The sequence below is a fragment of the Gymnodraco acuticeps genome, unplaced genomic scaffold (genome assembly GCF_902827175.1).
Source record: "Gymnodraco acuticeps unplaced genomic scaffold, fGymAcu1.1, whole genome shotgun sequence".
In the NCBI taxonomy this organism is placed as follows: Eukaryota; Metazoa; Chordata; class Actinopteri; order Perciformes; family Bathydraconidae; genus Gymnodraco; species Gymnodraco acuticeps.
The window spans coordinates 632683-647899 of NW_022990565.1; the positions used below are offsets into that span (position 1 = coordinate 632683).

The 15217-nt window shown below is 39.5% G+C and overlaps 2 protein-coding genes across 2 annotated transcripts; one reads left to right on the forward strand and one right to left on the reverse strand.

Moving 5' to 3' along the window:
- The first annotated feature begins 660 nt into the window (after positions 1-660).
- nr0b2a (nuclear receptor subfamily 0, group B, member 2a) lies at positions 661-2003 on the forward strand. Its single transcript, XM_034227807.1, is given in 3 exon segments — positions 661-1195; positions 1198-1266; positions 1379-2003. Coding segments are annotated over 3 exon segments (774 nt in total). The 5' UTR covers positions 661-732; the 3' UTR covers positions 1621-2003.
- A 2482-nt stretch (positions 2004-4485) lies between these two features.
- On the reverse strand, positions 4486-8603 carry kdf1a (keratinocyte differentiation factor 1a). The gene is made up of 4 exons (XM_034227749.1): positions 8258-8603; positions 6902-7956; positions 6467-6547; positions 4486-5188 (listed from the first exon to the last, which is right to left on the reverse strand). Exons 2-4 carry the CDS (start codon positions 7935-7937, stop codon positions 5103-5105), a joined length of 1203 nt encoding a protein of 400 aa, XP_034083640.1. The 5' UTR covers positions 7938-7956; positions 8258-8603; the 3' UTR covers positions 4486-5102.
- Positions 8604-15217: the final 6614 nt, after the last annotated feature.

The window sequence follows — 15217 nt, forward strand, 5'->3', positions numbered from 1 at the left end:
TCATTATCCGACCTTTTATGAGTAAATAACCTTTTAGATATCATAAATGGAGAATTAGCTGAATAGATATCAGATTTTCTTGGTCTCTGGGTTTTAGCTAAAATACAATTAGCATTTCTAAAATCCTGGCTTTGGATTTCTAGAGCTGGTTTGGTATAAGTCATGTTGGTTCATTTTAATTGGGTTAGTTTATATCAAAGGTAAAAGGGCAGTTTTAGAATGCCAATAAAGCTTTTTGAAAATTACAAGATACATTTATTTGAAAAAAAGGACTTGCTACACCTCATGAGGACATAACTTATAGGTCAATGCCCCCGTTCTGCTTTGGCCTCCTTCCAGCTCCCAGGTGTGAGCTGGCAGGGTGCAGGGACACGGCGTGGCGCTGATTACCCGTGCAGTCCTTGGTAGCTTGGTACTGCCTGGGTTAATGACACTGGCTACAAGATAAGGCCCTACCCTGCTGTTGATATCCAGGCATTACTCTTGCAGCTCCTTTTCATTGAGAAAAGCTTATCGGTTTCCCAGGGTTATGCCATCAGTCATCTGGCAGAGCACATGGTTGTTTTTCAGAGTATATTGACAAGTCAAGGTCCGCCTAGTAGGCTGGGTCGGTCCTATAAATACGAGGGCACTGGAAGATGCAGCAGCAGTACTCACAAGCTCTTGGAGAGCCCATCATTTGAGAGGTCTCTTACAATTTAACTACACAGATCTCAATCAATCAAAGACAAAATGGATAACAGGTGTCATTGTGCACCCAGCAACGACAGGTTTTCGAACCCTATCCTGTACAACATCCTGAGCCAAATGGATAACAGCAAGCCAAACCAAAATTGCTTAAACTACAATTCAATACCTCACCGATGCAACTGTGAGCTGCGAAGGACAGTGTGCTTGAAAAGACCCTCCGAGGTCTGCAAAGAAGCGTCAGCAGTTCTGGTTAAGACTGTCCATTTCATGAAGAACTTACCTGCTTTTAACCAGATGCCACCAAATGACCAGTTCATACTTCTCAAAAGCTGCTGGGCACCGCTCTTCATCCTGGGTCTGGCCCAGGAGCAAGTGAACTTTGAGGTGACGGACACACCTGCTGACAGCATGCTGAAAAGGATTCTCCTAAACCGCCAGGAGAGCCCCGATATGGAGAGGAAGCAGCCCACCATGTCTGGGGTCAGCAAACTTAGGTCCTGTCTTAAAAGTTTTGGAGTTTGGATTTGAGTCCAAAGGAGTATGCATACCTCAAAGGGACCACGATATTCAATCCAGGTATGAATTCATCTTTATTTATTAAATTAAATACAAATACTTAGTTCCCAGGAGTAAGAAAACTGCTTTATACATATGACAGTGTCTAATTTTCGGTCTTTACTTTCAACAGATGTTCCATATTTAAAGGCAGCTGTGTTTGTGGAAGGCTTGCAGCAGGAGGCTCAGCACGCCCTCAGTGCGATGGTCCAGCTCCTTCACCCAGGGGACCAGGAGCGCTTTGCTCGGATCCTCCTCACAGCCTCCATGCTGCAGAGCATCACACCCAGCCTCATCACTGAACTCTTCTTCCGGCCCGTGATAGGCCAGGCTGATCTGCTGGAGCTGTTGGTGGACATGCTCTTCTGCAGATAGACCAGGACAGGTGGACTGAAGAAAGTTGAATCCAATGGTCTTAGCAGTGTTGATGCAGGACTTCTCGCTGACCAACCTGAACAATGTTTCCTCATAAAATGATGGCATTTTTGACAGCGGACTACTAAAAAAAAGCAATTACAACACTACTGTCAATTGGTGAATATGAATTGCTTGTATTGCATTGAAGCACAGGTCACTTTAGCCTAGTCGGAAAATCTGTTATCCACTGAAGTTGAGAGGCAGAATTTTTACAAAAAGAGAGACTGTACTCACTGTTCATATTCTGCATCTTATGTGGAAGATATTTTCTACTTGCCTTAATGTTGTAAATAAGTCTGCATATACAGAACATTTCTAATAAATATATTTTTGTAAATGAACATTACAGTGATGTTTTGTAGTCTTTTAAATCCTCACAGCAAGCCACACTATTTGTATGTAAGACTTACAGATCAATACCGACATGTTGTGGAAGTGTGCTCAAGTCCCTTTATTTTAAGTTCTTGTCAAGACCTGAAAGCAAACGTGTCATGTGAATTTCCTAGAAATGAAACAAAAAAGACGTTATCCCTAAAAATACTAATATGGGTGATTATGGGTTTCAGAAAAACATTTCACTAATTTGTGATGAATCTTAAATAAAGCATACCTATTTAGAAATTAACATATTGTAATACAGTATGTCTGGTTATCATTGGTGGAAAAAGTACTCTTGTACTTGAGTAAAAGTAGAAGTACCAGAGGGTAGGAATACTCTGTTACAGGTAAATGTCCTGCATTCAAAATGTTACTCAAGTAAAAGTAGAAAAGTATTAGCATCAAATATAATTAAAATACCAAAAGTAAAAGTACTCATTATGCAGTTCGGTCCATTTCAGAATAATATATATGATATGTTTTATAATTATTGATCATTAAAGTGTTATCAAAGCTGGTAAAGGTGCAGCTAGTTTGAATGAATTTGTATACTGCAGGGTCGCTTGTGAATTTACTCTAGGTGTAACTAAAGTCTTATTTAAGTGTTGATTATATTTCACATCATTAATCCAAATCTGTAAAGTAAGTTAAGGTCTTAAATAATTGTAGTGGAATACCAGTACAAAGTAGCAACAAATTGAAATACTCAAGTAAAGTACAAGTATCTCAAAATTGTACTTAAGAACATTGCTTGAGTAAATGTACTTAGTTACTTTACACCACTGTTGGTTATTTTCTTAATCTGCTATTTATTTATTGTTGTACTGCTGTTGTCTGCTGTACTCTATTTAATTATGTTTTTATTTCTCTAGTCTTGTTGTGGTCATTTAACATCTTGCCAAGGACAACAGTTGAAAATGAGCCAGCTGGCTACTGGCTCATTTACAGCGATGTGGATTAATGTGCACTGTCCTTTAAATAAATAAACTAAACTAATCTAAATTGTAGGCATCGTTAAAATATTAAGGTGACACTGAGAATGTAGCTCATACTTGGTTGGTATTGCTTAAACTCAAATTAAGAAACCACATCTGATTCATGCATGATGTGTTCTCCTTCTCGTTTTACCAGATTGTCCTGAAACCAAACTGTGAGTTCAACATATCAGTGGTGAGTATCTTTCTCTCGAGGGGAGACTTCAAAAACATGTGATTACAACTCTTCACAGAGCTCAATTGATTTATATATAATATATATGTACATATTATATATATTCAGGAAAGTAAGCCCCCTTTGTATGTTAGGTATTTGTCTCCCTCTCATGGTAAAAAGTGGACTTCTCATGTTACTATAAAGACTATGATCACAAAGACACAGTAAACAAGTGAACCTGCCATTGTTGTTCACAAAAAAGAAAAGCTCCACACAAAACAAGAATCCGATTTTAAAAGTAAGTAAAGGAAAATCTGAATGCTGAATAAAGTATCCTTGAATACAATTTGAGTTTGTTAATCTGCAGGTTAGATTTGATTGGAACAAGCCCTTTTGATTAGTCTTAACCTGTGGTATGCTAGTTGTGAAACAGTGAGCTTTTACTTGACACCTCATACAGGTAAAACAGGAATGTGCTGGCGGGGGCAGAGAGCTAGAGGAAATTGGGTTACACAGGGCTACTTCAACACAACACAAACTATAACAACTCAGCATTTGGCTCAGGAGAATTCAGAGGAACTGCTCGTTTGTAGTTCAATGCACTTCGTTAAGTATTTGTAATAATCTAAAGGAAAACTCTTGTCACCAATATCGTGATAAACCAGAATTTAGAATTGTTCTCTTGATGCTACGCAGCTATCTTCTGTGCAGTTTCAATATGTTCCATAGTCCTACAATTCAGAAGTCTTACTATGTTGTATTGCTTTGTGGCTAATTATATTAGCTTTTACACATTTTAATTGACAGTAGCATCAACAGACATTATGGTTCATGAAGTTTCATTATTTTTAACCAAAGGAGTAGTTCTAGATGTGTGCACTGCTTCTTCCCTTTGCAACAAATTACAAAGACAATCCTCTAGATTTTATTTCCTTTTTGTCAGAACCAGCCAAACGAGTTCTTTCTTTTGCTGAGGGCGGAAAAGGCTGCCTGCTGCAACACTGTGACCTCGGGGAGACGAGCTTGACAACAATAATTCCAAGACATAAAGAGGAGAAGTAGGCTAAAGCATTAGAAAATCCTGGGAATAAAGGATTTGTTGATATATGAGAGAAAATTGTGCAAAATGGCAATTATTTTATATTATGTGGTGAAAGAACATTAAAACAAAGCTCTGCAAACGTCAAGCAGTATGTCCCATTTTCTATAAGCCAAAATGTGAAATAGATGAGTTAAACACAATTATTGTATGCATATAAAGGCATTTCATTATTGAATGCACTCAAAATGGAATAAACAAGCATGGAGATTTTTATTTAGTTAAAAACAGTGAATAAAAAAACTGCGGCGAAATGCCACAAATGGTTAAAAAACCCAGAGTAACATTGATAAAAAAATATGTACATCAAAGTATGGCTTAACAATGTAGTTTTCAGGACAAAACATGCTTTCAAGGAGACTTAAATGGCAGGAGTGGATAAGCCCCAAACATATATACAGTTCACGCACAATGGCTGGCATACACAATCACAGACAAGAATGAGGACGGTTACATTCTACCATCGGTCTCTATCCTCTGGCCTGAAGGAGTGTTGTCATGTTTCATTTTCTCAAAACAACTTTAAACACTGCATACATTCAACAACAAAAAAAACCTGCATTGTCTTTTGCTTTGTACAAAAATAATTGTTTCCTCAGTGGGTCACTTGCTGGAGAGATAAAAGGTGCATGAAATTAAATGACACTCCAATTGCAAACATTAACCACTAAAAGCAGAAGTACCACCGCCCAGGGTAAAAGGTGCTTCACTTAGTAACAGCAGCAAAACAATATAGCAAAGAGATAACATTGTCCATTTAGTCGGCGACATTGCTTGTCAGGAAAGGTACTTTTTTTGTCTGTGTGCCCCTTCAGAGAATAAGAGGAGCGCCTGAAGAGTCTATTTCGGTGTCATGATGGTAGGCCGAGTAGGCTGTGGCGGTGCTGGAGGAGTACGCTGTAAAAGAAAGACTTTAGCTTAGTTCTATGAAAATCAAAGAATAGCAGTCATAGAAATATAAACAACACTGTAGATATCATGCACAACTGCGACACACAAGAGTTTAACCCCGGACGACAACACATTCCCGGGCCATGATGTGAAAGTTTAGGAAACACAATTCAAAGTCGTGTAATGGGACACCCCTGGTTTTTAACCGCCTCTCCACTGAACAACAAAAAAGAGAAGAGGCTGCTGCACAGTAATCCATCCGTACCTAAAGTTGTGGGCCAAAATGACGTAGTAAACCATGGGATATTATGAGGCGTATATTTAATGTGACTCGATCTGCTGCTGTGGCAGGTGGTGTAGCATGACCGCTGAGCTGCAGGGGAGAATGAGGCAGGTTGATAGGTAGGTGTAAGGTGGCGGATGAAGTGTGGGGGGGGGGGGGGGGGGGGCAGCTAATGAGCGAGGGATTGTAATATGCAGAGAAAAGGACAGGAATGTGGGAGTTTCACTGCTTAAAGAATGGCATGTTACAGGAAAGTAGAGAGAAGGTGAGAGAATGCTTGCAGCTGCAGCCGGTACAATGGAATCCAAAGACCTGCGCTCCACACACTGCTTCACCGAGGGAGTAATTATAGCTCAACGACAGGGACAAATGGGACTGCATCTCCGTCAGCACAATGCATTCAATTAACAGGAACATTTGCAATATCTCTAACTGCTATCCGAATGCTTGTACACTTTTTTCCAACTATGAATTCTTCAGACGTGTATTTAAATGTTACCCAAAGTGAGACATACATGTATGGTGACAATACAATATGATAATGTGTCGCTTTTCGATGGCAATATATAGCAAATGTATCAAATATTGATAAATTGTGATGCATAAATTGAACATACCACCTCACATTTCTCAGAAAGTAAGATCAAACTCAGTCAGTTAGTCAAACCACTGACTTAATCTGAAAACATTGTATTTATGTGCATGCTTGTAAATCAGTAGCTAGCTGAATATATTATTTCTTTTTTTACAATTTCAATATTATTGTCATTTTGATCATATAAAAAACAACTCTGTACTTCTCATATGCCAAGTATTTCATTTACACAGAATTAAACGTAACTACACTTTGCCCTTTATTTATATAATGTATTAACACGAAACAGGCTATATTAGGATATCAATTAATACATGTATTGACATATAAAATGGCCTATCGGGATAAAAGCTTTTGGCCATATTGCCAGGCCTAACTGCACCCCAGTTGTAAAATATGTACTCACTTCTCCCGCTGTAATGTCTCATTTTCCTCGCCAGCTCATCCGATGGCGTCTGCTCTGACACTTTGACCTCTGGAAAAAAAGCTGGGGAGGAAAGACAAAATGAGCGCAAGCAGACATTAATGAACACTCATTTAAGAATAAATCCGGTCAACTTGGCCATTGTGCAACACGTTTTCCAAGACAAGCGTAACCTGTATCAACTTGCCTCAGTTGAACCAATTACTGCTAGGTCACTGCCTGTTGTATTAGGGCTTTAAAAAAAACTATAAGCCAAACAAAAGCAGCGTTCCAACAGACACTATGAGTCATTTAGGGAAGACGGATCAGATTATTGGCATATTTAGTCTGTCAGACAGAAAAAATTGTCATGTTGTATATTATAAATATACAAACAGAAGTAATTCATCATTTTAAACACTTTAAAGGCATTCTTACAGTCACTGCTAACTAAAGTGTTGGTCATGGTCTCGTTTCCGCTGTCGGGGAGGGTCCCGTCGTTCCTCCCGTTGGGACGCTGCCCTGTCGACTGATGGCTCTTGTTCCTCTTGCCCTTTCGGGTGCTGATGCGGATGACCCCGTGCACCAGCTTGCACTCGGCCTCCTGCTCCTCCAGGTTGTAGTCCTGAGCGATGCTGTAGATGAGCTCGCTGATCTCGTTGGTCTTGCGGGAGAAAGAGGAGTCAGAGGTGCACTTGGCCAGCTGGTCAATCTGGTGCAGGGCGTAGAGCTCCAGCAGCTTCTTGGTGATCAGAGAGTCAATGTCTGTGCCTGTGTCGCTCAGGTCATCCAGGTCATAGTCGTCACGGGACAACAGGCTGGTGTTGCTGACAGGCCGCTGTGTCTCACCCCTGCCGGGCGTACGGGTTCGTTTGGGGGCAGCAACTGGATACCTGACCGTCTGACCTGCGATGCGCACATCCGGGTAGCGGAAGCTGTCACTTGTGGGCAATTTAGAGGCTTTGGTAGACTTGCTGGGCTCCAAAGGGATCCCGCAGGTGGGGTTGGTCACCGCCATGCCATTAGGAGGGTGAGGCTCACTGCCTGCTTTAGGGGGGTGGTCTGTGGAGCTCTCATTTACAGGCAGGCAGGGCTCTCTGCTGCCATAAAACCCACAGGTCAGTATACAGCAGATAAGAGCCTTACAGCCACTCCAGCCCATGGAGGCACACGAGCCACAGGCATGTCTGCTGGCAGGGGTGCTGTCCGCCGAACCAGGGATAAATCCTATCGTCTCTGAGCCCCGAGCGGTGCCATTTCGTGGGTGGCTTTTGCTCCGACCATACTTGTTGTCTGAATGCCGGGAGTGGTCAGCGTGATGCTCATGTTTATGCTCCACATGAGGGTCCTTGCAGGAGTCCTGGCTGGTCGTGCTGTCCCTGGATATAGTCCGGGTCTGTCGGTACTTCGAGCTGGAGCTGTGGTGTTTGTGCTGGCGGGACGCCTGGGGAGCCCCTGAGCTGTGGCCAGGCATGGCTCAGAATACCTGGGACCTGGTGTGGGAGAGGCATGTTTAGAAATAATAACCAGATGTTAACCTACCCTTGTTGTTGCCACACAGGCTTGCAGAATTAAACGCACCGTGACACATAAAAAGTAGCCTGCGTTATGTGGTAAACACAGTACAGAAGGCTCCCAGGAAATTCTGACAATGTAAATAAAACTGGCTGCATTGATTGCTAGAGTGATAATAATTTGGGTCATTTCGTTGCACTCTAAAAAGCTGGTTGTGTTCAGACCAAAACTCACTCAACATTTAAGCGTTTTTAAGGTATTTACAAAACGTTCACTTACCGCATAAGAAGAAACAATTGTGGTTGTCGTTTACCCGAAATAACTTGTTCAGCGAGGAAACCGCGGAAGTCTCAGAGAGAAAAACTTCTGCTAACGCTTCACAACGAGAAAGAAAGACGGGTTTCCACCGCCCACAGATTTTCAGGTAACTTTACCTCCACGAAACAACAAGCTTTGCAAACTTAACGTCGGATGCCTCGACCGAAAAACACAACTCGGCTCATTCGCGTCGTGTCCTCTTTTTTGTGAAACTCAGTCTTGTGTAAATCTTGTGTTGCCGTGAGTCTCCCAATGTTTGGCTATTACCTGCGGCTAGAGCTAATCCCAGATCCTTCACCCACCCACAGGTGAGTCGTGACGTCACGCGAGGCGGATATAAAGCACAGAAGAAGGAAAGAGGAAAAAACTACTTTAGTCACTATTTGTTTTTGTTATAGCATGTTTTGACTTTCTTTACTTTAGTCTTTTTATGTTTTATCCCTTCATTAGGTTTTATAAACATATGCTTATTTCCAAGTTTCAATATTTCTGTTTATTTGTGTTATTGTATTGATATAAAACAACGAATAAAATGTAAAAATAAGAAGGAAACAAGAGGGAAAGACACTAAGGACAGCAAAGGGAATAGCTAAAAGCAAATTGCTGCAAATCTGATCAAAATTGAGAAATCTTTGATCAGATTGTAATCTGTAACAATGTGAAGCAACATAGCAACTAATGGTGAAACTCTACGCTTTACATTACATGTCAGTTGTTAGACGCTTTTATCCAAAGCGATTTACATACACAAACTGTGGGCAATCCCCACAGGAGCAATTTGGGGTGACGTGTCTTGCCCAGGGGGCTTTACATTGTGACATGTAGAAAGAGGTTGGAAGTAACAAAGTATTTACTCAAGTACTGTACTTAAGTACAATGTTGAGGTAGGCCTACTTGTACTTTACTTGAGTATTTACTTCTACTCCACCACAATTCAGAGGTAAATTGTGTACTTTTACTCCACTACATTTATTTAATACCTTTAGTTACTTTGCAGATTTTGTAAAATGATGTGAAATATAATCAACGCTTAAATAAGACTTTAATGTAAATTCACAAGCTACCCTGCAGTAGTCATTAACCTGTTAAGCCCCAAGCCTGTTTTTCAGGTCTCAGGCTCGAAAATGACATTTCCAGAACAAATGACCATAACTACACTTCTTAAAGGGGAACATTTATTATCTTTTTTCTCAAAGTAATGATAAACCTGTGAGTTGGATGTAGAAAAGTCAGAATCAACATAGATGTTTTTTTCATTTTAAAGAAAATTTAGATTGAACAAATGTAAAAGTGTCCATCCAAAAATTCTTTTTTACTTATAGTGAAAACCACCCTTGGATGATGGGTTAGTAGCATAGACTGTATATATAAATGGACGTAGGGTCCGTGACGTCACCCATAGGATTCTGCAGAGTTGCCGTGAAGCCCTTAGTAGGCGGAGTCGGGCACTAACTGCTCGACAGTGACGTCAGAGTTCAACTCCCGCCTGTTCCAGCCTGCTCCAAATAAGGGCAAAGAGGCGGAGCCGAGGCGGGACCTGCTGCCTCCGAGCTGGAAGTTCCAGAGCTAGCTGAAGCTACCAAGCTAAGCTAACATGCTCCCCATCTGCACACTGCCGTGGCATTTTAGGTTTCTAAGGTAAGCGGACATGAAACTATTCAGCAAAACTATAAATAATAATCTAAATTATTGAGTTTTTAGCATAATACTTCAGAATCTTAAAATCCCTTAACGTTTGTATGCAATTGTGCTAAATTCAACACTGGAATCAAGCAAATATTAATATGTTTGCATGACATTAGTTATTTATATTTTGATATCACTTAATTATACGTTTAATACATTTAAGTTAAGCTAAGGTACATGTGATGGTAGCTAGTTAGTGCTCTTACCTGTGAGGCCTCCTCCAAACAGCATAATAACCAGACTGTATCATTAAAACTAAGTACCAGTTCTAGATCCTTGACTTTAGACAAACAATTCAAAAGACAACATGTATTTAAAGACCAATCTTTATTTGAATGTGCCTCTTAACCTGAGATATTAGTTATACAGTAATAGTATTGACAATCTAAAAAAACTGAGCAACTCAACAGTCAACTTTATATTTCTTATTGTCTAAAGCATTTATTATTTTCATTTTCCCCCTCTCATATTCAGTGTGGACGGATTGAGACAGCCTGGCGTCCAGAGAGCAGCAGAGACTTCAGGGAGAAACCTCCGTGTGATGGACGTCCTGTCTGTTGGTTTGGAGAGGACTGAGGGTCTTTCCTCAGCGAGGAGGACCAGGCCTGATGGAGGAGCCCATGCTGGGCAAAGCTGATACCAACTGCACAGGCCTAGTCTGTCACTTTATTTGACTAAATGTGTTCACTTATACATTTAATAGGTTTACACCTTCTGTCCATATGTGCTTTTTATTTAAAACATTTGATGAATTTTTGGTTCACATTTCAATAAATTGTATTTGTATTTGCACTCCTTTTGTCCATTATTCTTACTGAAAATGTTAGATTACACATTCACATCTGACTGAAGATTGACCCCATTTATTTGTGACGTTGCAAACTCTGCGGTACAAGGCACAAGTGATGTGAAGCTCATAAAGTGAGGCAAATAGAAATAATCAGCTGATGGAGTGTAGATGTGGAAATAGCTGCATTCGATCAGCTGACTTTGTTTTCACAATAAAAGTAGTTTCTTAGTGAATGTCCTGTACTGGTCTTAAAATCTCATAACATCAGCTTTTAATGTTCCGCTTGGATGTTCTTCTTGACCCTCAGAGAAGGAGAAAATGTCGTGTCTTTCAGGCATGTCCTTTCCTAACAAAAATGACAGGAAACATAAAACATATTATTGCAGAACAAGTGTGTTATTTATGAAAGCGATGTGTTTAGGGGCTGTAGATATAATTATTTTGTAATTGTAATGTTTTTTTTTTATTTCAACAGAGCTACAAAGACAATCAGATTATGAATGAACAGTATGAAGTTCATCAACATTGAAATATATGTTATTATCAAAATAATATTTAACTGTTATCAAAACGTAGTGCAACTGTAGAAGCTTGCTCTGTTGTCTCACTGAAAGAATCACTTTTACCACGTTTTTACAGACAATATTGAGAGATAAATAGTAGCAGTTCTCACTATGTGTTAAATATCTTTGCCTTCAATACATTAAATTAGAAAGCTGACAAAGTCATATTGCTAAATATCTAAAATGTAACTTTTTGCATGGAAAAAACCCTCAACTTAACTGATGTGTAGGTGATCTAGTATTTAGTATTGTTTAATGGAATGTATATCAGTGTATTCAAGTCAATACTTCATTTATTTAAACCAATATCTTTCTTGATTCTTTGTACAGTAAGAAAAAAGAGTATTTGTACCTGTGCTGAAGTTCACTGCTGTGAGGAGTCCAGTTCTGTCTCTCACTCTCTGGTCCAGCCTGTCTGCATCACCTGGACACCTTAAACAAACAGATATATATGTAAAGTACCATGTGTACAAACAATATAACTGATTATCTTCTGTTGAACATGTTGGATTGTGTATTGTGTGTCGAGTCAGAGTCCTTTTTATTTTACTGTAACTTTGGAAGTTGTGTTACCAATGCTTACTGTTTATTTGATACCCATTTGGTAATGCAATTAATAAAAACAACAAGGTTTAGGTTTGTTCTTCAGAAGACTGTGACGTTAACGTGTAAGCTCGATAATGAACCCCAGCTCAACCAACCATATTGTAATATCTAAGTAATCATCTTGAAATATGACATTAATAATTGTAATATACACACATCTTATTGTGAGGTTGATTTCACATACACTACTTCGACGTTAGCTTGTCTACATACTTGAGCATAGCCAATTTAAATTAACCTTAGCGATGCATACAGTTCCTACCTACATAATAAAATATATCTCTAAGTTACAAGGATGACCTTATTTTATCAACCTCAAACAGAAGCCGTTTGTTCAACAGTATTATCCCAATTAACGTTTGTCTATTTCGTTTTAACCTTTATATATACACAGTCTATTATTTTAACTTGGAGGCTACGATTAGCATCGTTAGCACCGATGTAGCTACCACTCGCTTACACACTAAACAAAGCCTTAACATTCATTACGTAGCCGATTAAAATCATTAACACATAAATAAGTACTCGATTTTCACTTACCGCAAAACCGCATGCAGGCACCGTCTGTTTCAACCGCAGAGCGAGTCACAATAGTCCGATATATAAGCATGAAGAACAAACAACCACGGCCGGCTTCAAGTTGTGTTTCCTGGATGAACTGAGCAGGCAGAGTCCCAGTAGCTTCACGGAGCAGCTAGCAGAGAGACGAGAAGCTAGCAGCAGCAGTCACTTGACAGAGCCGTCACTCAATGTGACCACGCCCTAATTTATGTAAACACTTTAAGACCTAATATAAATAAAAGGGTCGTGTTAGAAAACAATTCACTCACAGATCCATAATCATGAAGGTGGAACCTAACTATATTCATAATAATATTTATTGCATCCATGGGTAGAAACATGGTTGTTTTTGCTGTAAAGTTGGGCATTTTAACATGGGGGTCTATGGAAATTGCTCCTTTCTGCAGCCAGTCCCTATCGGCCAATATATGAACCGCAGTGTGTGGCACTTCCGTATTGGCGTCCCGGCTCTTCCCCAGAGTTGGCCGCTTGGTTAGTAGACTGAAAGCTTTAGGAATCCAAAGTACAACATATAATAAGTACCCTGTATCAAGATTGATACAAAACAAGTGACATTTGACCTTTTTAGAGAGGTTTAGAAATAAAAACTCCACCTCTGGGGTCATTTGGGTGGAAATGGGCGTTGTTGCCGTTTGTCTGGAACCCATTGGTCGATTTTGATTATTGACATCTCTTTTGAACTGTTAGAGCCAATAGAATCAAAGGGGAAGTTCCACATACACACCAACGTTACCATTGAGAAGTGGGGGCTATGCGCATCTCTGAAATCTGAAAATTTAAAACTAGATTTATTGCTGATGGATTATCATAAATCATTTCAAAGTGACACAGACACATTGGATTAACCTATGGATTAACCTTCAGCTGCGTTTTTATCGTTTTAATGCCATTGAAGACAACTTTTGATCAGACAACAACGAAGGTAAGCCATTTTCCCGTTTTTAGCTACCTAGCGCCACATGTTTTGATGTCTGTTCTTGTTAATAATATCGCGAGTTCTTATCATAGAGTGATGATACAGATATCTATCGATTCTGTGTATTCTCACGATGCTAGTCGATGGGTTGGATTTGCATTTACGATAAGTAATAAGGGTTTTATGAGTGAGTTCTGTGCTAACGGCGTTAGCATTTTTTCGCTCAGGGCTAATCCAGAGGCTCAGCGTTAGCCTTGTGTTTTTTTTTGCTAAAAATGGTTCATATCATCAGTTAGCTGAGTTTCTTCCAGTTACATGGATATGAAACATTCATAGTTTATTAAATATTAAGAAGCCCTCAGACGCTGTTTCCTGCAGATGATGCGTTCAGCAGAAAACTATCTGCAACTTTACCAGCTTTGATAACACTTTAATGCATGCATAACTATAATCAAAACATGATGGCCCAAACCCAAACCACGCCCTACACCCTACCCCTACACACTCCCCCTCCGTGACGGAGTGAACTGTCAGATGGAGGGAGTACTAATGTGGCGGACCCTCCGCGCGAACGCGCAAACGGAGGGGTAGCGTGTCCTGAATGCCCTCGTACCCCGGGTGTGGGGCGTGGTTTGGAATTGGGCCTAAATATATCTGTAATGGGCCAATCTGCACAATGAGTACTTTTACATTTGGTACTTTAAGTATATTTTGATGCTAATACTTTAACACTTTTGTACTTTTACTTGAGTAACATTTTAAATGCAGGACTTTTGTAACAGAGTATTACTCTGGTACTTCTACTTTTACTGAAGTACAAGATCTGAGAAGCTACTTCTCCCACCTCTGCATGGAGACTTCTTCATACATGCACACACATGCTATGAACACAAACACGGACCCAAGGTCTGACATGCGCACAGAGCTGCACAGCCACAAAGCAAAGCAATATTTTTAATTTCGCCCTATTTTCCCTCTTTGAAAACACTTAATCACCCGCTGTTTAAACTGGAAAAAGTAAGGCGATCCTACCTGGGGAAAAATATTAGCCTTGTGGTCCCAATAAAACAAGGGCACAACAAATTAAATACATCAAGTTTAATTTAATTGTAATTATTGTTAATACAAAGTCTACGGTAGGTTTGATATATATATATATATATATATATATATCAATAATATAATACTGGTCACATTATAAATCCTATCATATTAAAGATTTATGAAACTTACCTATTCTTCACATGATTTATATTATGTAATGTTGTCAAATTAATGTATGTTTTATTTGATCTGCTCATGGTGTCAGTTATTTCCTTGACCAAAAAGGTGCATTGAGAGGAAAGTCTGCCCCTTACTCAAGATATAAATAGTGTGTCAATTACAGTTACATAAACAATAATACAGTAACAGGAGAAAAACAAGAATCAAGCTCCATCCTTCCTAAAGTTCTCTCTTTAAATACATTTTCTAGAGCTGAAAATATTTAGACAACCCTTTAAATCCCTCTGCAGAGAATTACACATGCACTAAACAGTGTTTGAAATACATACGTGCTTTAAAGTAATCCATACCTATTGATGCTTAAAATGTAATTCCCTTCTATGATCTTCGTCCATATGAACACCTAAGTGAACAGTACATCATTAACATTGTCTTGTAACAAACACATCTTCGACACCTTTTTTTTTTATTAGTGCTATATGATTTCCCATGTTTATCATGCATTACCACACCTCAAAACATAGATCCAGACACTTTCAATATAAATTCTTCCT